This window comes from Bufo bufo, chromosome 4, assembly GCF_905171765.1.
Source record: "Bufo bufo chromosome 4, aBufBuf1.1, whole genome shotgun sequence".
Classification (NCBI taxonomy): domain Eukaryota; kingdom Metazoa; phylum Chordata; class Amphibia; order Anura; family Bufonidae; genus Bufo; species Bufo bufo.
In genome coordinates this window covers 168,543,525-168,564,986 of record NC_053392.1, presented here as the reverse complement: position 1 = coordinate 168,564,986, position 21,462 = coordinate 168,543,525, and the positions used below count along the sequence as shown (strand labels likewise).

The 21,462-nt window shown below is 49.7% G+C and overlaps 1 protein-coding gene across 1 annotated transcript in view; it reads left to right on the top strand.

Moving 5' to 3' along the window:
- Window positions 1-8,067: 8,067 nt before the first annotated feature.
- The window catches only part of ERICH6 (glutamate rich 6), a 131,971-nt gene continuing 118,576 nt past the window's right edge, over window positions 8,068-21,462 (top strand). The window contains exon 1 of the mRNA XM_040428088.1: window positions 8,068-8,126. Within this exon, the coding sequence (XP_040284022.1) occupies window positions 8,105-8,126 (22 nt within the window). The 5' untranslated portion in view covers window positions 8,068-8,104. The remainder of the gene's footprint in view (window positions 8,127-21,462) is intronic.

Below are 21,462 nucleotides of genomic sequence, written 5' to 3'. Positions count from 1 at the left end.
CGGGATCCGCAATTTCGTTCCTGGAAAAAATAGAACATGTCCTATTCTTGTCCGCAATTGCGGACCAGAAATGGCATTTTCTATTATAGTGTCTGTGATGTGCGGATCCGCAAATTGCGGATCGCACATTGCAGGTGTCCGTGTTTTGCGGATCCGCAATTTGCGGATCCGCAAAACACTTACGGACGTGTGAATGGACCCTAAGGCTGAGTTCACACTGGCGTGACGGATTTGTTCAGGATGCGTCCCGGGTGTACTGCGGCAAACCCGCGCGAGTAGGTACCCAATTGCATTCAGTTTTGACTGCGATTGCGTTCCGTTGTCCAGTTTTTATCGCGCGGGTGCAATGCGTTTTGCACGCGCGTGATAAAATACTGACTGTGGTACCCAGACCCGAACTTCTTCACTGAAGTTCAGATTTCGGTTAGGTGGTGTGTAGATGTTATTATTTTCCCTTATAACATGGTTATAAGGGAAAATAATAGCATTCTTTAATACAGAATGCTTAGTAGGTGGTCAATTGAGGGTTAAAAAATAAAAAATAATTAACTCACCTTCTCCTCTTGATCGCGTAGCTGCTGGTCTCTTCTTACTTCTTTAATCATGAGCTGTCGGCTAAAGGACCTGTGGTGACATCAGATCACATGGTCCAATCACATGGTCCATCACCACGGTGATGGACCATGTGATTGGACCATGTGATGTGATGTCACCACAGGTCCTTTAGCCGGCAGCTCATGATTAAAGAAGTAAGAAGGGGGGCACCGGCGGGTCGGAAACACTAGGGCCATTGCCGGCGTGGGGAGTAGGGGTGGCCACGGGGGGCCGCCAGCTCCAGGGACATCCACGGTGGTTCCAAGGGGTACTTCGGCGTCTATGCAAACGCAGGCAGGCGGGTCTGAACAGGAGGATATAATGATTTTAGACGATAGGGCGAAGGGCGAAGTCTACGTTTGTTTTGAGGGCCCGTTGGGGGCACATTTAAAGCAGGAGGTTAGGGAGCTCATCTGGAAAGGGGAGTACGTGGAAATATTTTCCCTTCTCCCTTTGGACAAATTCAATTTGGATAGGGCGCGAAAGGATCAGGGCAAGAGGGAGGACGAGGAAAAGCGTAGGTACCGGCTGATACCGCGGACGTTCCCTAACTGGTTGCAGGCGTTCGCGATATTGGCCAGTGTGATAGGGGAAAAAGCGCCAGAGGGCTGCTCCGCGCTTTTTTGTTACTTGGGTGCCATCGGGGAAGCTTACCGTGTATATGGGGGTATGGCCTGGCTGCCTTACGACGAGCAGTTTAGGCAGCGGAAGGCGGTGCGCCCAAATATAAAATGGGACCACAAAGACATCGCTTTGTGGCTAAAAGTGACGGCGCCGATTAGGTCAGGCCAGGCCTTTCGGAGCGAATCAGGAGCGGGGGGACAATCCGGATTCAGGGCAGCATCCGCGAAGGGATTGTGCTTTCTATTCAATGAAGGGGGGTGTAAATTTGGAGCTAAGTGCAAATTCAAGCACGAATGTTCCAATTGTGGTGGGTCCCACGGAGCCACGCGGTGTTTTAGAGGGGCCAAGCAGAGGGGGAGCGAGGGTTCTGGAAAAGGTGCGTCTGAAAAATATGGACCGGTTTCTCGCTAGATATCCGGGTGGGGGGCTGCAAAATTGTTACGGGAAGGTTTTTCGGAGGGATTTAAAATTCTGTTTATTCCGTCTGGGCTCATGCTGCTTAAAAAGAACTTGCAGTCGGCAAGGGAGCACCCAGACGTAGTTACCAAAAAGTTGGAAAGGGAGGTAAGGCTGGGAAGGATGGCTGGCCCGTTTTTGGAACCACCTTTGCAGGACTTGCGTTTGTCGCCACTGGGGGTGGTCCCAAAGAAGGAGGCGAATACGTTTCCAAAGGGATCTTCGGTCAACGACGGTATTGATCCGACCCTGTGTTCGGTAGTCTATACCTCGTTTGATGCGGCAGTGAAGTGGGTTAGGAAGTTCGGGAGGGGGGCATTGATGGCGAAAACGGACATCGAGTCAGCATTTAGACTGTTGCCGGTGCATCCGGATAGCCTGCATTTGTTGGGATGTTTTTGGGAGGAAAATTTTTTCGTTGATCGTTGTTTACCAATGGGGTGTTCTTTATCATGTGCATATTTTGAGAAGTTCAACTCTTTTCTAGAATGGACGGTAGTGGACTCCTCCGGATGTGAATCAATCATTCACTATCTGGACGATTTCTTATGTGTTGGCCCCCCGGAATCCAGTGTGTGCTCTTTACTGCTGCACACGATGGAGGTGTTGTTTAATTCCTTCGGGGTTCCCCTAGCGGCAGAAAAAAACTGTAGGACCGACCACGGAATTGAGCTTCCTGGGCATAGTGATTGACTCATAGTGAGGATGGAATGTAGGCTGCCCATGAACAACGTTGAGGACTTAAAAATGGAAGTCAAAAGGGCGCGGCGCCTGTAAAAAAATTCGATTGCGGAACCTACAGTCACTCCTGGGAAAGCTCTATTTCGCTTGTCGGATCATTCTTATGGAAGAATATTTAGTAGGCGTTTGGCGGCGGCAACGGCGGGGGTGGCGGCACCGCACCATTACATTAGGCTAGGAAAGGAGCTGAGGGCAGATCTGCAAGTTTGGGCATCGTTTCTGGAATGTTATAATGGCAGGGAAATGTTTATGGGGGAGGTGGTGGACTCCTTTTATTTTGACCTTTTTTCCGACGCTGTGGGGGGAGGCGGTTATGGGGTTTACTGCGGGGGTCAATGGGGTGCGGGCGGTTGGCCCGATACCTGGGTGGAAAGGGGCTGGGTTAAGAATTTTGCGTTACTGGAACTTTTCCCTATTGTAGTGGTGGCAATGCTATGGGGGAGGGATTTTAGGAACAAGAAGGTCCGTTTCCACTGTGACAACATGGGAGTAGTACAAGCAATCAACGGGTTGTCGGCTTCTTCACCGTTAGTGGTACACCTATTACAGAGGCTATTCTTGGAGTGTTTGTCACTCAATGCTTGGGTAGTAGAAGTGCATGTTCCAGGAGTCGACAACTGTATTGCTGATGCCCTCTCTCGTTCACAGTGGTAATGTTTCCGCCAGCTGGCCCCAGAGGCAGAGAAACACGGGCTGGACTGCCCGAGTTGCCTGTGGGAACTCCTGGAGACACCGTAGTGGGGCTCATACGGGCTTCACTCGCACCCGGTACGTGGGAAACATACAATAGGGCATGGCAATGCTGGGAAGAATGGAAGACAAGGTTGGGTGTTGAGACAGATGACTTTTAAATTCCCATGCTATTGTTCATTGGCCATTGTAGAGAGGAGGGGTGGTCTATCTCTAGAATTAACAGTTGCGTTTTGGGTTTGGCTTTCAGTTTTCGCCTCAGGAATCTGCCGGATGTCACCAAGTCTTTTCTGGTGGTGAGGGCGTTAAAGGGTTAGCGGCGTTCTCAGTCGGGGGAAGATGATCGTAGGCCGGTGTCTTTTGCCTTGCTTTTAAGGTTGGGGGAGCAATTAGAGGGTGTCTGTGCCTCGCCGTGGGAGTTGCGTTTGTTTCGGTTAGCTTTTTCACTGGCATTTTTCGGGGCATTGCGTTTGGGTGAATTGTTTTGTCCGTCCGTTAAGAGACAGGGAGGGCTGTTCAGGGATGATGTGGACCTCTTTCCGGATAGGGTGGAATTTCGTATTAGAAGATCAAAAACAGATGGGGAGGGAAGAGGCCTCGGGTGTATGGGGTGGAGGTGCGGGGGACAACTTCCCCTCTCTTGGTGCATGCGGACGGTTCTTTCCTTTCCCGTTTCCAATTTACAGCGGTCTTCAAACAGTGTTTAGGGCAGTTGGGCATAGAGCTGGCAGGTTACTCTAGCCACTCCTTTAGAATCGGGGCAGCGATGGAGGCGGCTAGACGGGGGCTGGGTCAGGACGTGATAAAGCAGATAGGGAGGTGGGAATCGATTCGTTTTAGATCTTACATGCGTCCAGAACGACTGTGATACTGCGTTTTACTTTGTTTCATCCCGCATGGTATGCTTCTTTGATCTTATTTTTTCGTTACAGATTCGGACCCAGCGTTAATCTGGTTAATGGGTCATTCATACGTTTTCTGGGGAGCCATCCGGGCAGCGGTTCGGCCGGATGGTCAACAGTTGGGGTTTGATCGATCGGTAGCGCTGGTAAGATGGTTGGGTTGTAGGGGAATGGTGTGGGGGGGTGTGTTGCCTGAGGTCCACAAGTTTGTTAGGTTGGACAGGGCACCGAATGTGTTGGTGTTGCACGTGGGGGGGCAACGATTTGGGAGTGCGGCCGTTGAGGGAATTAGTGAAGGACGTAAAGTTTGATTTACTTCGGTTGTGGGCGTTGTTCCCGAGTTTAATTTCCATTTGGTCGGACATCGTTACCCGAAAAGTGTGGAGGGGAGCACGTTCTGTGGAAGGGATCAATAAGGCTAGGATAAAAGCTAACCGGGCCATAGGGCGGTTCATGGCAAGGAATGGGGCAGTCGTAGTAAGGCATACCGAATTGAAAAAAGGGGTCGGGGCTTTTTGGCGGTCTGACGGCGGTCACTTGAACCCAGTTGGGATAGACATGTGGTGCCTGGCGACACAGGAGGGCATAAATACAGCTCTACGGATGTGGAGGGACGCACAGGCTTAAGAGGTCAAGCAAGTTCGTTCGTGGCGGTGGGAGGTCCTTGAAGTTGGAGAGATTCAGGTGACGAGGATGGGAGGGCTCCACGGTTGGGGCTGGACTCCCATGGCTGGTGGTCGGTTGTGGCGGAATTTGGGCGAGCCGTCAGTGGTGCCTCCGAGCTGACGCTTAACGGCTGGGGGCAAGTCGGCTCAAAGATACTGGCAGAAAATTCCTAGGTTTGGGGCTTCCAGGACCTCCCCCGTGTTACTCAGGGATATGTTGGGAATAAGTTGGATATATATCTTAAGGTTATGTTTTGTAAAAAATAAAAGGTTATTTATTTATGTATGTGTTTGTAATAAAACGGCTGCTGTGGCCGATATACTCCAACTTGGTGTCCGTGTCTTATTGTGGTTCGGACAAGGCCGGCTTATGGGGATCGGGCTGGGGGTGGGGGAGTCAGGGGCTAGTAAGAGATAGATCAAGGAGGGCGAGCGGAGAATAACCAATACCCCGTAAAGTAATAACCGGACTGAGGGGCGTAGCCTTTAGGGGAGGCGAACATGAGGGGGGGCTGGTTTGAGGGAGCCCCCAGGGAAGCTAATTGGCTAGTTTAAGTTATGGGAGGCGTGGATCAAGGGGTTAAATAGTCGAGGGTCCGGTGAAGAAGGAGGCCATTTTATGGTGAATCAGAGCTCCCACCCGCCCACTCTTCTTTCCTTTTCCGGAGACTGAGCCGAAGGGACGGAGGAGGCGGAGGGGAGGGAGGGGGTGGGGATCATGGGTCTAAATTTGTCACGGCGGCTGTAGCGGTGGGAGGTCCTTGAAGTTGGAGAGATTCAGGTGATGAGGATGGGAGGGCTCCACGGTTGGAGCTGGACTCCCATGGCTGGTGATCGGTTGTGGCGGAATTTGGGCGAGCCATCAGTGGTGCCTCCGAGCTGACGCTTAACGGCTGGGGCCAAGTCGGCTGAAAGATACTGGCGGAAAATTCCTAGGTTTGGGGCTTCCAGGACCTCCCCCGTGTTACTCAGGGATATGTTGGGAATAAGTTGGATATATGACTTAAAGAGGACCTTTCACCGATTCTTACCCTATGAACTAAGTATACATACATGTGGAGCGGCGCCCGGGGATCTCTCTGCACTTACTATTATCCCCGGGCGCCGCTCCGTTCTCCTGCTATGTCCTCCGGTATCTCCGTTCCCTAAGTTATGGTAGGCGGAGTCTGCCCTAGCGCTGGCCAATCGCATTGCAGAGCTCACAGTCTGGGAGAAAATAACCTCCCAGGCTGTGAGCTCTGCGCTGCGATTGGCCAGCGCTAGGGCAGACTCCGCCTACCATAACTTAGGGACTGGTATCTCCGCCTACTATAACTTAGTGAGCGGAGATACCGGAGGGCATAGCAGGAGAACGGAGCGGCGCCCGGGGATAATAGTAAGTGCAGGGAGATCCCCGGGCGCCGCTCTACATATCTGTATAGTTAGTTCATAGGGTAAGAATCGGTGAAAGGTCCTCTTTAAGGTTATGTTTTGTAAAAAATAAAAGGTTATTTATTTATGTATGTGTTTGTAATAAAACGGCTGCTGTGGCCGATATACTCCAACTTGGTGTCCGTGTCTTATTGGGGTTCGGACAAGGCCGGCTTATGGGGATCGGGCTGGGGGTGGGGGAGTCAGGGGCTAGTAAGCGATAGATCAAGGAGGGCGAGCGGAGAATAACCAATACCCTGTCTTGTGGGAGCTGCTCATACAGGACGGCAGATCAAACAATCCTCGCTACTGGTGGTCTGTCTGGAGCCTGTTCGCTGTGTGTGCTCTCACATAACTACTGCTCATAACATCTCCTAACAGCTAGGTCACAGCTAGATGGTGGGCGATTCATCAAAACGACCATCTTCTCTCAGTACAATGATGCGTCCCCTCTCAAAGTCTGTCAACTAGGCAACATTAGTAGTCACCATTCTCTCAACAAGACGCTTTAGCAGTTTTGTGTTGGAGCCCAGGAGATTCACGTTACGTCTCTGCTTGGACTGTATAAGGCTGGGTTTACAACGTTGCAGTTGTGTGCCGTGCAGCCAGTTACCGTGTGGCAAAACCGCAACCATTACGATTTTTACAAAAGAAACATATTTAAAAAAAACAACAACACAGTTTCACGTGTAAAAACCACTTGGTAATTTGTCCAGCGAGACATTACTGCCACGGTTTGGTGATGCAGTAATTGCCAGCATGGTTTTTACAGGAGGAGCTCTCCAGGGCTTTACCTAAATTCTGTTTAGCAAGCTCGGCAATGATCACATGACCGACTGCCTGCAGGCTATTCTGCAGAAGACCTGACCGGATGTGCCCGTTACCTCCTCTTCAGCGGCATAATGCCCACATTGCCACCTCACTCTACATCTGTCGCCCAATCACCGGTGCCATTACAACTCTTTCTGGAGATTTAAAAGCGACACATCCAGAAATATCACTGATATCGTTCATTATGATGTCATCACATGCACTGGTAACCCACAGGTTACCCACCCATGTGCCTACCAACCTTTGATGCCATGATTAAAGATGGCATCACCAGGCAGTGCTGTTCCCCCCTCATGTTAACCCTGCAATGTCGTTACCCACTAGGAAACATTAAATAGGATGCACCATAGGTGATAAATTAGTAGCCTACCCACCTCTAATTTCATTGCCTGATCTTAAAGTGGACATCCTAATGCCAGCGGGGGTGATTATGCTGCCAGCTTGCTGCTACAACATCACTGATTATGGTGGCCGGTCAGGGACAGTGCTTGATGTGTCCCCTTTACAATGTGTCACAGGTGATGAAGTGGTGTGTGGCGACATAACATGTGGTGTCAACCCTAGAACTTGGGCTCCATGACCCTCAGCTGTGGCAACACCACAAAGGCTAGTCCCCGGAGCAGGTGTGGGCCAAGCCATAGCAGTGGCACCTTTGGCTTCATTGCCCCTATAGGCATGATGTCATCAAGAGGATTATTGGAGTCATGGACTGGAGGGTGTGGGACCTTACAGGGTTAATGATGTCATAGGAATGGCAGACACAAGCCTGGTGATGTCACATTGGCAGCATTGGGATAATGCACATTGTCAGTGACGTTTTAAAGGCCCAGGATTAATAGTGATGTCACAAGGGGTGCCAGCCAGATTAAACAAGAGGGGCTGACATCACTGCCCATGTAGCTGCAGTGCATGTGGTGAACACTGGCATGTCTCATTTAAGGTGGTGACGTCACCGGCTTTGGCATTGCATTGGTGACATCATAAGGGGTGCTCAACCTACAAATTGCATGTATTGCCGGTACATTACAATGAAGGCATGTATCCCTGGTTTGGGCTGGCAGAGTCCTGTATACGGTGCCCATTCAAGCACGGCGGCGCGGTGCTGCAGAATGTCCGGACTCTGGGGGCGGAGTCTGCGCTGTGCACGGTTGTCATGGAGACGGGGTGACAACACCGCGCGGCACGGACAGAATGGAGGAGGCCCGGGAGCCGGGTGAGTTCCAGTGAGACCGCCATCATATCTGGCCTGCACCGACACTGTATAGACACAGCCCGCAGCCCCTTTATACTTCAGATCCCAACTTGTCAGAACTTCACCTAAACATGGTGACACTGATGTGTCTGCTGTGAAGGAATCCGGGGCCACAATACCTTCCTGCCTGTAGTTATGTCCCATGTATACTGTACAATCGGGCACATTCTGGTAGATATGAAGTGGGCAGATATGTACAGTTTTTATTTTCGTCTTATTTGTTTATTTTTTTTTATTATTTTTTTTTTGCCTCATTTTCCTTTTTTTAGGGAGTGGGGCACACCACAGAAATAAGACGAAAGCCATTGTTATAAACCTTTACTTTGAAGATTCTAGTATTTTTATTTTACTTTTTATTGTTACTTTTCATGTACTAGCTAGTGTTGATCGAGCATGCTCGGCACATGGCGGTATTCGGCCGAATACCGCATGTGCTTGAGCGCAAAGCTCGAGTCTCCACCCCGCACGTTTGTTGGCTGCTATGCAGTCAATAAATGTGCAGGTAAGTACTGCCATCACTGTAATGCCGTAGTCATGTTGGTTACTGGCATTACAGTGATTGGCTGGCCGGATACGCGTCATCGGGTGTTATATAGTGCAGATCCGCAATTCCGGATCCGGGCACCACATCGTGCTGCCCCAAAGAAATGAATGGGTCCGCAATTCCGTTCCTCAAATTTCGCAAGGAAATTGCGGATGTGTGAATGGACCCTTAGTCAGGGAGAGCTGTGCTGAGGAAGGGAAAGATAGTGTAGAGCAGGGGTGGCCAACCTTACAGACACAAAGAGCCAAAAAACAACAACGTATGACTGCCAGGAGCCACAAGCTATACATTTACACAAATATGCGTGCACACGACAGTATTACTGCAATTGAGTTTTCAAACATTTAAAAGTGTATTTAAACCACCTTTCCTACCTGTAGTGTAGACAGCTTTAGTGAGACTTCTGGCAATCTTTGTTTTTCACAATGTGTTTTAATATTTCTCAGATGACCGCCCTATGCTCAGATGACCGCCCCATGCTCAGATGACCGCCCTATACCCAGATGACGCCCCATGCTCAGATGACCGCCCTATGCTCAGATGACCGCCCCATGCTCAGATGACCGCCCTATACCCAGATGACGCCCCATGCTCAGATGACCGCCCATGCTCAGATGACCGCCCATGCTCAGATGACCGCCCCATGCTCAGATGACCGCCCATGCTCAGATGACCGCCCTATGCTCAGATGACCGCCCATGCTCACATGACCGCCCTATACCCAGATGACGCCCCATGCTCAGATGACCGCCCATGCTCAGATGACCGCCCTATGCTCAGATGACCGCCCATGCTCACATGACCGCCCTATACCCAGATGACGCCCCATGCTCAGATGACCGCCCATGCTCAGATGACCGCCCTATACCCAGATGACGCCCCATGCTCAGATGATCACCACATGCTCAGATGACCGCCTTATGCTCAGATGACCGCCTTATGCTCAGATGACCGCCCATGCTCAGATGACCGCCCCATGCTCAGATGACAGCCCATGCTCAAATGACCGCCCTATGCGCAGATGACCACCCATGCTCAGATGACCGCCCCATGCCCAAATGACCGCCCCATGCACAGATGACAGCCAATGCTCAGATGACAGCCCCATGCTCAGATGACCGCCCCATGCTTAGATGACCGCCTTATGCTCAGATGACCGCCCTATGCTCAGATGACCGCTCCATGCTCAGATGACCGCCCCATGCTCAGATGACCGCTCCATGCTCAGATGACCGCCCCATGCTCAGATGACCGCCCCATGCACAGATGACAGCCCATGCTCAGATGACAGCCCCATGCTCAGATGACCGCCCCATGCTCAGATGACCGCCCCATGCTCAGATGACTGCCCATGCTTAGATGACCGCCCATATGCTCAGGTGACCGCCCCATGCTCAGATGACCGCCCATGCTTAGATGACCGCCCATATGCTCAGGTGACCGCCCCATGCTCAGATGACCTCCCATGCTTAGACGACCGCCCATATGCTCAATGTGCTGGGCAGTGGTGCGGTGAGCTGGACCGGGGTATGCACTCTGACGCCAATTTATGCAATGGCTGGGTCAGGTGTAGGTTATAGTCTATAGTTTTGTTCATGACGCCAATAGCAGCATACGCAGGGTACAATCACAGGGCCCTCTAAGGTGTTATAACTCACGTCCCAGGTTAGGAATGCCAGAGTGGTGTAATGTCTCTGTATGGTAGTAGTAATGGTGTCAACGGTGTCTCCTACCTGGGTACGGCTGGACTCCTGGATCCTGGCTCACTTGCAATAAATTGAGTGTGGTGCTAGTAGGAGTAATAGAGGAATTTGCAGCAGTAATTGAGATCCAGACCTTGGGTGAAGTTCAAACTTTACTGAGGGTAACTTTCATCCAAGCAAGATACAGCATTAGTCTTAGATCCCAGCAGGTATTGGCAATGGTTGGCAGGAATTTATCTTCTGCTCTCTCATGTACCTGGAGCTTGCAGGAAAGGACGTCTGCTGGTTAGCTCTAGACTGTGGCAGGAATTTGGCTTCTGCACTTTCTATCTTCTGCTGTCTGGGGACTGACTAGCTGAGGAAGAATATGGCTTCTCCTGGGTCTCTGGATGTTACTCACAGTTATCTTCACAGGGTATGCTTTCTTCCTGGAATTCTGAAGTTTGTCTGCTTGCTTCATCCAACTGAGGCTGTAGGGCTCCGGCTGGGGATGGTGATCAATGTCTCAGCCGAGACAAGATCCTGGTTTGGTTCCCTATATCTGGGAGCTCCTAACATGCACACCCTACCCCTAGTAGGGGGTGGGCTACACTGACTCTTACTTCCTTCTCTCCCCATGAGGCAGGATGTGGGCACAGCGCACTCTGCTCACAGAGGGGGGAGCTAAACTGGAATTAACTATTCTAGCTTAGGAACACTAAACTGAATCTAAGTCCTTACCAGAGCATTGCTGCCACCTGCTGGTGAACATGTAAATTACAGCAATATACATTTAACAAGGTTTATAATGCACAGTTGTGAGGATATAATGTAAAATTACATCAGATGACAATTTTAATGCTCTTAGGCTGAGTTCACACGAGAGTGTCCGGATAAGGTCCGGATACGTTGCGTGAGTAGGTACACAATTGCAGTCAGTTTTGACTGCGATTGCGTTCCGTTGTTCAGTTTTTATCTCGCGGGTGCAATGCGGTGGTACCCAGACCCGAACTTCTTCACTGAAGTTCAGGTTTGGGTTCGGTGTTGTGTAGATGTAATTATAATAACATGGTTATAAGGGAAAATAATAGCATTCTTTAAAGGGAGTCTTTCACGCCGAATCACCCTATTAACCTAATAAGAGACTTATGTCCACGGCATCCCCCCTATTAAAACTGTGCTTACCATATGTTGCTTGCTATCATCGTTCCTCCGAAAAACACTTTTATTCCGTATGCAAATTAGGCTGTGAGGGTGCCTTACAACGGCCGGTGCCGAGGCCCCTGGGTCATTTTCATACCAATCCACTCCCCCTGTGCGCATGCGCCGGCCCGGGCCTAACTTACGTTCTTGCCGTGATGCTGTGATCACGGCAAGAACGTAAGTTAGGCCGGGGCTGGCACATGCACACGGTAAACTGTGATGCCCCGGCCAGACTGTGGTCATTCAATGCGCACGCGGGATTACGGACAGTAGGAGGAAGGTAAGAGAAGAGACCAAGGGTGGGCAGACGCGGCCGAAGGTCGGGCAGAAGCGGCGGAGGGGGAGTGGATTGGTATGAAAATGACCCAGGGGCCTGGGCATCGGCCGTTGTAAGGCCGCCCCTGGGTACCTTTACAGCCTAATTTGCATACGGAATAAAAGTGTTTTTCGGAGGAACGATGATAGCAAGCAACATATGGTAAGCACAGTTTTAATAGGGGGGATGCCGTGGACATAAGTCTGTTATTAGGTTAATAGGGTGAATCGGTGTGAAAGATTCCGTTTAATACAGAATGCTTAGTAGGTGGTCAATTGAGGGTTAAAAAATAAAAAAGAATTAACTCACCTTCTCCTCTTGATCGCGTAGCTGCCGATCTCTTCTTACTTCTTTAATCATGAGCTGACGGCTAAAGGACCTGTGGTGATGTCAGATCACATGGTCCAATCACATGGTCCATCACCACGGTGATGGATCATGTGATTGGACCATGTGATATGACCTACTAAGCATTCTGTATTGAAGAATGCTATTATTTTCCCTTATAACCATGTTATAAGGGAAAATAATACAGTGAATGGACTGTCACCTAGCAACCATGCGTGAAAATCGCACCGCATCCGCACTTGATTGCGGATGCTTGCGATTTTCACTCAGCCCCATTCACTTTAATGGGGCCTGCGTTGCGTGATAAACGCATAATATAGAGCATGCTGCGATTTTCACGCAACGCATAAGTGATGCATGACAATCACAGCTCATGTGCACAGCCCCATAGAGATGAATGGGTCCAGATTCAGTGCGGGTGCAATGCGTTCACCTCCCGCATTGCACCCGCGCGGAAATCTCACCCGTGTGAACTCAGCCTTAGGAGATTGTAGCAGGGTAAAAGAGACACAACTCTGGGGTGTTACAGTGGCACTTGTAAAAAAAAAAGGCAAGGCAGCAGTGGTAGAGAGACTGAGGCCGGCAGCAGCCATTTCAGTCAAATTAGAGCCAAAGCTGCAGAGTGGCTGTAATCGGACTAAAATGGCTGCTGCTGGCCTCAGTGAGTCTCTCTGCCACTGCTGCTCTGAGTGCCCACTGCCCTGCCCTGCTGTCCACCATTAACATTCATTAAAATTTACTATGGAGATGGAAGCAGGTCCTCCTTGCTTGCTGCTCCACTTCTTGCCGCCCGCACAGACCAAGCCTGCGGTCTCATGAATCTGGCTGTTGGGCTGGCACTGAGAAGACTGGGAGCGGGCATTAGGTCATACACAAACACAATCTCAGATGGGGGCGTGGGGCTGTGGGCGGGCACATCGGCGGCTGGCGGCGGGGATAAGCACTGCAGCTTTGCCTTCTCTGCCAGAGGAGGAGGCGGAGCTTCAGTGAGTCACGTGCCCGCTCTTGGCGCTCTGAGTCCTCTCCACTCTTCGGCCTCGTTCCAGCCTTCCACCGCTTCACTTACGCGCTGCTGCTGCAGATTATTAATTTGCTAGCTGCAGAGAGGAGAGTAAGAGCTGGCTGCACCGCTCCCCTGCGAGCCGCAAATGAAGGCGCAAGGAGCCGCATGTGGCTAGCGAGCCGCGGGTTGGCCACCACTGGTGTAGAGAGAGAAATAATTATTTTGGAAGTTGAAAAACTTGTGTGGCAGCAGTAAATATTTTTAGTGCAACCTGCTCTAAATTGCTAAAACTTTACAGACCCAAAAGTCCTTTTAAGGACTATTGTGTGTGGCAGCAATATCTATTTTTTGCACATCCTGCGCTAAATAGCGTACAATAGTTAGGCCGCTGCAGACAGCGACATTATCTGCGCTACATCTCCTGTGTAACATGTGCGCATCCCAAAAATATCTGTGACATCAAGTGTACTTTTTCAGTAGACGGTGTCCGCTGAGGACAGTGACATTAGCTGCGCTACATCTCCTGTGTAACGTGTGCACATCCAAAAAATATCAGTGACATCCAGTGTACTTTTTCCGTAGATGGTGTCCGCTGCGGACAGTGACATTACCTGGGGTACATCTCCTGTGTAACGTTTCCACATCCCAAATATCTGTGACATTCCCTGTAATTTTATATTAGCCGCTGCTGACATCAGCGACATTATCTGCGGTATATATCCTGTGTGACGTTTCTCACATCCCAAATACCTGTGACATTCCCTGTAATTTTATATTAGCCGCTGCTGACATCAGCGGCATTATCTGCGGTATATATCCTGTGTGACGTTTCCACATCCCAAATACCTTTTTTTCTTTTTTTGCGCATACACTTACAAATCCTACGCTACTGTTCGTGTGACATACTTTCAAGCATATATAACATTTAATATGAAGAAGGCGAGCAGTAAGGGACAGGGAAGTGGCCGTGATGCCGATGGTGCACGCAGAGGCCGTAGCCCTGGGCGTGTTGAAACTGTGCCTGCTGCTAGAGCACAAGAAAAACAATCATCCACGATACCTAGCTTCATGTCCCAGTTTGTAGGGTGGCTCAGGACACCACTGTTGAAGTCAGACCAGTGCGACCAGGTGGTCGGTTGGATTGCAGCAGATAATGCCTTCAGTCGGTTAAGCACCACCCTGTCTTTAAACAAGTCCAGTCTCAGTAGCCAAGAGTCTGGTCAGCACAATCCTCACCCTGATTCTCATTCCTCCCACCATGGAGACTCTTGCCAAACAAGTGATCCCACACTCGGATATTCCGAGAAGCTATTTTCAGCGCCATTGCTTCATTTGGGCCTCTCGACAAGCCTGCTTGAAAAAGGACATGAGATCTTGTGCCCTGATTCCAAAACTCTTGAGCATCCACAGTCACAAGAAGATGATGGTGGGGAACGGCAATTAGTGTTTCTGGAGGTGGATGATGATGATGAGACACAGTTGCCAATAAGTCAACAGCAATTAGTGTCTCAAGAGGTTGATGATGAGGATGAGACACAGTTGTCAATAACTGAGGTTGTTGTTAGGTCAACAAGTCAGGAGGATGAGCAGAGTGAAGAAGTGGAAGAGGAGGTGGTGGACGATGAAGTCACAGACCCAACCTGGGAAGGTGGCAAGCCGAGCGAGGACAGCAGTACAGAGGGGGAGGGATCCGCAGCACTGCAACAGGCTGGAAGAGGCAGTGGGGTGGCAAAAGGGAGAAGGCGGGCCATACCAAACAGGCCCGCAACTGTTCCCCGGAGCACACCCTTGCGGAAATCTCCCTTGTGAAGTGGTAGGTGTTCCGCAGTCTGGTGCTTTTTTGAGGAATGTGCGGATGACAAAAGAATTGTATGTTGCAACCTGTGCCATACAAAAATGAGCAGGGGCGTGAACACTAGCAACCTCACCACCACCATCATGATCCGCCACATGGCATCAAAGCACCGTAATAGGTGGGCCGAATGCCTGAGTCCACAATCTATGTCTGCGGGTCACACCACTGCCTCCTCTTCCCCTGTGTTACATGTTGGACAATCCCCCGTCGAAGGCGCAGGCTTGGATGCCTCCTGCCCTGGACCTGGACCTTCGCAAGCACCATCAGCATCTACTTCCGTGTCCCAGCGCAGCGTACAAATGTCCTTACCCCAAGTATTTGAATGCAAGCGCAAATACCCAGCCACCCACCCACAGGCCATAGCACTAAATGCGCAACTTTCCAAATTACTGGCCCTGGAAATGTTGCCATTTAGGCTTGTGGACACTGAGGCCTTCCGCAGCCTGATGTCGGCGGCCGTCTCTCGTTACGCAGTCCCCAGCCACCACTATTTTTCACGGTGGGCCATGCCCGCCTTACACCAGCATGTGTCACGTAACATCACCCGTGCCCTGACCAACGCAGTTACTGGGAAGGTCCACTTAACCACTGACACATGGACAAGTGCTTGTGGCCAAGGACGCTACATTTTCCTGACGGCACACTGGGTGAACGTTGTGGAGGCCGGGAGCGAGTCGTACCCTGGGGTGGCACAGGTGCTACCGATGCCAAGGATTGCGGGCCCTAATTCCATCAGGGTTTTCCCACCACCTACGTTAGTGGCTCCAACCCCCACTTCTCCTCCTCTGCCTCCTACTCCACTCCTACCTCAGAATTATCCTCTTGCAGCACCAGTCAGCCATCAGTCGATAGCTGGAAGCAGTGTAGCACTGCAGTGGGGAAGCGTCAACAGGCCGTTCTTAAGCTGATCTGCTTAGGTGACAAACAGCACACCAACGCAGAGCTGTGGCAGGGGATAAGAGACCAGACTGAGCTGTGGCTCTCGCCACTCAACCTAGAACCAGGCATGGTTGTGTCTGATAATGGCCGTAACTTGGTGGTGGCTTTGGAGTTCGGGAAGCTCAAACACATCCCATGCCTAGCCCACATCTTTAACTTAGTGGTTCAGCGGTTTCTCAAAACCTACCCCAATTTGCCTGAGCTATTGGTGAAGGTGCGCCGCGTGTGTGCCCATTTCCACAAGTCATCAAAGACTTCCGCCGGTCTGTCAACGCTGCAGCAGCGCTTACAATTGCCAGCTCACCGACTGTTGTGCAACGTGAGCACGTGCTGAAACTTGACGTTCCACATGTTGGCCAGGCTTTGTGAGCAGCAGAAGGCAGTAGTGGAATACCAGCTGCAACATGGTCGTCGCCTTTCCAGTCAGCTTTCGCTATTCACAAGCGAGGAGTGGGCATGGATGTCTGACCTCTGTGAGGTATTAAGAAACTTTGAGGAATCAACACAGATGGTGAGCGGCTATAATGCTATTATCAGCGTCACCATCCCACTTCTGTGTCTACTCAAACGCTCGCTGCTCACAATTAAGGCTGACGCTTTGCATGTGGAAGAGGTGGAAATGGGGAAAGACATTACACTGGGTGATAGCCAGACCACCCTCAGTTCATCTTCTCAGCGCAAATTGGATGATGATGATGAGGAGGAGGAGCAGGAGACGGTTGCCTCCGCTACAGAGGGTAGTACCCATGATAGTTTAATTCCATCTGTTCAGCGTGGATGGGCAGAAGAGGAGGAAGAGGATGAGAAAATTGAGAGTGATCCTCCTGATGAGGACAGCGAAGTCTTGCCTGTTGGGACTCTGGCACACATGGCTGACTTTATGTTAGGCTGCTTTTCCGGTGACCCACACATTTTGGACAACACCGATTAATGGTTGTTCACCCTTCTCGACCCCCGCTACAAAGAGAACTTCTCATCTCTCATTCCTGTGGTGGAGAGGACGAGCAAAATGGTGCAATACCAGAAGGTCCTTGTGGAAAAATTGCTCCAAAAATTCCAGCTGACAACGCTGCCGGCAGAGTACGTAGTTTCTTGGGCAACCGAGGAGGGGAGACAAGGGAAACGCACAGCAGTTCCAACAGAGGCAAGGCAACACTCTCCAAGGCCTGAGACAGTTTCATGACACCCCACCAGCACCCTCACCCTGATGTGCGGCCTAGTGTCACAAGGAGAGAAAAGTTTTGGAAGATGGTGAAGGAGTACGTAGCAGACCGTGTCAGCGTCCTCAATGATCCCTCTGTGCCTTACAACTACTGGGTGTCCAAGCTGGACACGTGGCATGAACTGGCGCTCTTCGACTTGGGGGTGCTGGCCTGCCCCGCCGCCAGCGTTTTGTCAGAGTGGGTATTTAGTGCTGCTGGGGGTATAATAACTGATAAGCGCATCCGCCTGTCAACTGAAAATGCTGACAGGTTGACTCTTATAAAAATTAACATGGCCTGGATTGCCCCTGACTTCTCTACTCCACCAGAGGAAAGGGGCTGAACTTAAAGGCACCTTAAATGTGTTTTTTATAATGTACTGAATACACTGTATTCCCATGCACCCTTTCCCCACAAAAAAGGGTATATGGTTCACTCTTCCTTTTCTCGTCCTCCTCCTCTTCTTCCATCATATCAACATGCTTATTAGTGTGTACTCGCTCCTCGTAGAGGGCCAGCTCACTTGCAGGCCCTCGCATGTAATGTTTTAGAGGGTCATCTCACCTGCAGGCCCTCGCATATAATGTTTTAGAGAGTCAGCTCACCAGAAGGCCCTCACCTACAATCTTTTAGAGGGTCAGCTTACCTGCAGGCCCTCGCATGTAATGTTTTAGAGGGTCAGCTCACCAGCAGGCCCTCACCTACAATCTTTTAGAGGGTCAGCTCACCTGCAGGCCCTCACATATAATGTTTTAGAGGGTCAGGTCACCAGTAGGCCCTCACCTACAAACTTTTAGAGGGTCAGCTCACCTGCAGTCCCTCGCATTTAATGTTTTAGAGGGTCTGCTCACCAGCAAGCCCTCACCTACAGTCTTTTAGATGGTCAGCTCACCCGCTGGCCCTCGCATGTAATGTTTTAGAGGGTCAGCTCACCAGCAGGCCCTCAACCATAATGTTTTACAGGGTCAGCTCACCAGCAGGCCCTCGCCCATAATTTTTTCAATGGTCAGCTCGGCCGCAGGCACTCGCCCAATTATTTTGTTCGATGCTCAGATCAGCAGCAGGCACTTGCCCCTAATGTTTTAGAGAGTCAGCGCTGCAGCAGACCCTCACCCTTAATATTTTAGATGGTCAGCTCAGCAGCAGGCCCTCGCCCGTAATGTTTTTGAGGGTCACCAGCAGGCCATAATTCATAATTTTTCAAGGGTGCACGATGCCCTCCTTTATGTGTAATAAAGGTTGTATTGGAGTGCTTGTTCCTTGTAATTTTTGGCAGCCCTTTCACTTAGTGCATAGGCTTTATGAGTGCAGGAGTCCCACTACCTGAACAATTGTACCACAATGTGAATGAGGACCTCCTTTATGTGATATACAGGTTGTATCAGACTCGGAGTGCCTCTTCCTTGTAATTTTTGGCAGCACTTGCACTTTATATACATGTAAATATACAAGAAAGAATGTTTCCTAACAATTTTTCCTCTAAAATCGATTTTATCTTCGGTTTTGTGCGTATTAGTGTCAGTTTGTAAAAGTGGCGTACTACTCGGACAATATCTTTCCCAGCAGCTACCTGGGAGTCCAAGATGCATCCAAACATCCTCCCCATGCTGTTCCCGAACCATTTTGGTGGTGTTTCCATCAATTAGAGCACCCGAGCATCCCGAGGTGTTCGACCCGAGCACACTTTGGTGCTCGATCAACACTAGTACTAGCATATGTTTTGATAGTAACATAACATAGTAACATAGTATATACTGTAAGGCCGAAAAAAGACATTTGTCCATCCAGTTCGTCCTGTTATCCTGCAAGTTGATTCAGAAGAAGGCAAAAAATCCCCTGTGAGGTAGAAGCAATTTTTCCCCACTTAAAGGGAAAAAAATTCCTTCCCGACTCCAATCAGGCAATCAGAATAACTCCCTGGATCAACGACCCCTCTCTAGTAGCTATAGCCTGTAATATTATTACACTCCAGAAATACATCCAGGCCCCTCTTGAATTCCTTTATTGTACTCACCATCACCACCTCCTCAGGCAGAGAGTTCCATAGTCTCACTGCTCTTACCGTAAAGAATCCTCTTCTATATTTGTGTACAAACTTTCTTTCCTCCAGACGCAGAGGATGTCCTCTTGTCACAGTCCTTGGGAGAGATCTCTGTACTGACCACTAATATATTTATACATAGTAATTAGATCTCCCCTCAGTCGTCTTTTTTCGAAAGTGAATAACCCTAATGTTGATAATCTTTCAGGGTACTGTAGTTCCCCCATTCCAGTTATTACTTTAGTTGCCCTCCTCTGTACCCTCTCCAGCTTTGTTATGTCTGCCTTGTTCACAGGAGCCCAGAACTGTACACAGTCCTTCATGTGTGGTCTGACTAGTGATTTGTAAAGTGGACTATATTCTAATCACGAGCATCTATGCCCCTTTTGATGCAACCTATTATCTTATTAGCCTTGGCAGCAGCTGCCTGACACTGGTTTTTACAGCTTAGTTTGCTGTTCACTAAAATTCCTAGGTCTTTTTCCATTTCAGTGTTACCAAGTGTTTTACCATTTAGTATGTACGGGTGACTTGCATTATTCCTTCCCATGTGCATAACCTTACATTTGTCAGTGTTAAACCTCATCTGACACTTATCTGCCCAAGCCTCCAATCTATCCAGATCCCTCTGTAGTAGTACACTGTCCTCTTCCGTGTCAATTACTTTACACAGTTTAGTGTCATCTGAATAAATTTATATTTTACTGTGCAAGCCTTCTACAAGATCATTAATAAATATATTAAAGAGAATGCTACAGATGAGGGAATGGACACACATTCAGGTTTTCTGATGCAGTTTTTGAAGCCAAAACCAGGAGTGAATTAAAAAAGAGAGAAGTCCAATCTATATTTAATACTTCTTCTCCCTTCATGATCCAGTTCTGATTTTGGCTTCATAAACTGCATCAAAAACCTGCACATTTGGCAGCACCCTGAGGGTTGGATCAACTTTCAAAAGAGCTAAATTGTAATGGCTAGATGACTGGGTGAGAGGAGCTCCAGGTCTTGTGGGGTGTTCCTGGTAGTACCAACCAAACATGGTCCAAGAAAGCACAGCTGGTGAGCTGGGTGAAGGGACATAGCTATAGGGGAAGCGGCTGCTTTGGGGCCGAACTCAGAAGTAGCTCACCCAGCGTGAGGCTTCTCCTGAGACCGCGATCTTGACAAGAGGAGGGGGTTGCGGGGAGGGGGGGCTGTTCAAATATTTGCTGTGGGGCCCAGGCATTTCTAGTTACACCACTGGTTGCCTGCATATGGGTCAGTCTAGCCACAGATCAGAGTGCCTATGCCAAAGACTATCCTTTACCTCTGAAAGTATAGCGGTATCAGGACTGGACCAATGAAGCAATGGAAGAAGGTGGCCTGATAAATCATGTGGATGGGGGAATGCACGTGTCGCTTACCTGGGGAAGAGATGACAACAGGATGTACTATGGAAAGAAGGCAATCTGGTAGACGTAGAGTAAAGCTCTAGACCAGGGATAGGCAACCCCTGGCACTCAAGCTGTTGTGAAACTACAACTCCCAGCATGCATACTTGCTCTACTCTTCTAAGAACTCTCATAGAAATAAATAGAGCATGCTGGGAATTGTAGTTTCACAACAGCTGGAGTGCCGAAGTTTGCTGATCCCTTCTCTAGACCATGCTCTGCTGGGAATCCTTGGTTCCTGGCATTCATATGGATGTTACATGTACCATCTACCTAACATTGTTGTAGAACAATTACACCCTTCATAGTACCGATACCTTTTAATGACAGTGGCCTCCTCCAGCAGGACACTCTGCAAAAATCGTTTATTAATGGTTTGAGGAACACGACAAAGAGTTCAAGGTGTTGACTTGGCTTCTAAATTCTCTAGACCTCAATCCCTTCCAGCATGTGGGGGAAATGCTGGAAAACAATCCATGGAGACCCCACCTCACAACGTTCAGACCTTGAATGGGTTTTCCAAGTCCCCCAAAAAATTGTCTAAAAAAACTAGTAGAAAAGAAACCTCTCTCACCTGTTTGATCTCCTGCTATTCCAGCGCTGGTGCTTCATGCTGGTCTTTGTTTCCAGTGCCACAGCAACAACATCCTCGACTACACCACATGAGCGCTGAGGCCATTGATTTACTGTAGTGATCAAGTGGGGTATTCGGGGATATATTCGCTGAAGCAGAA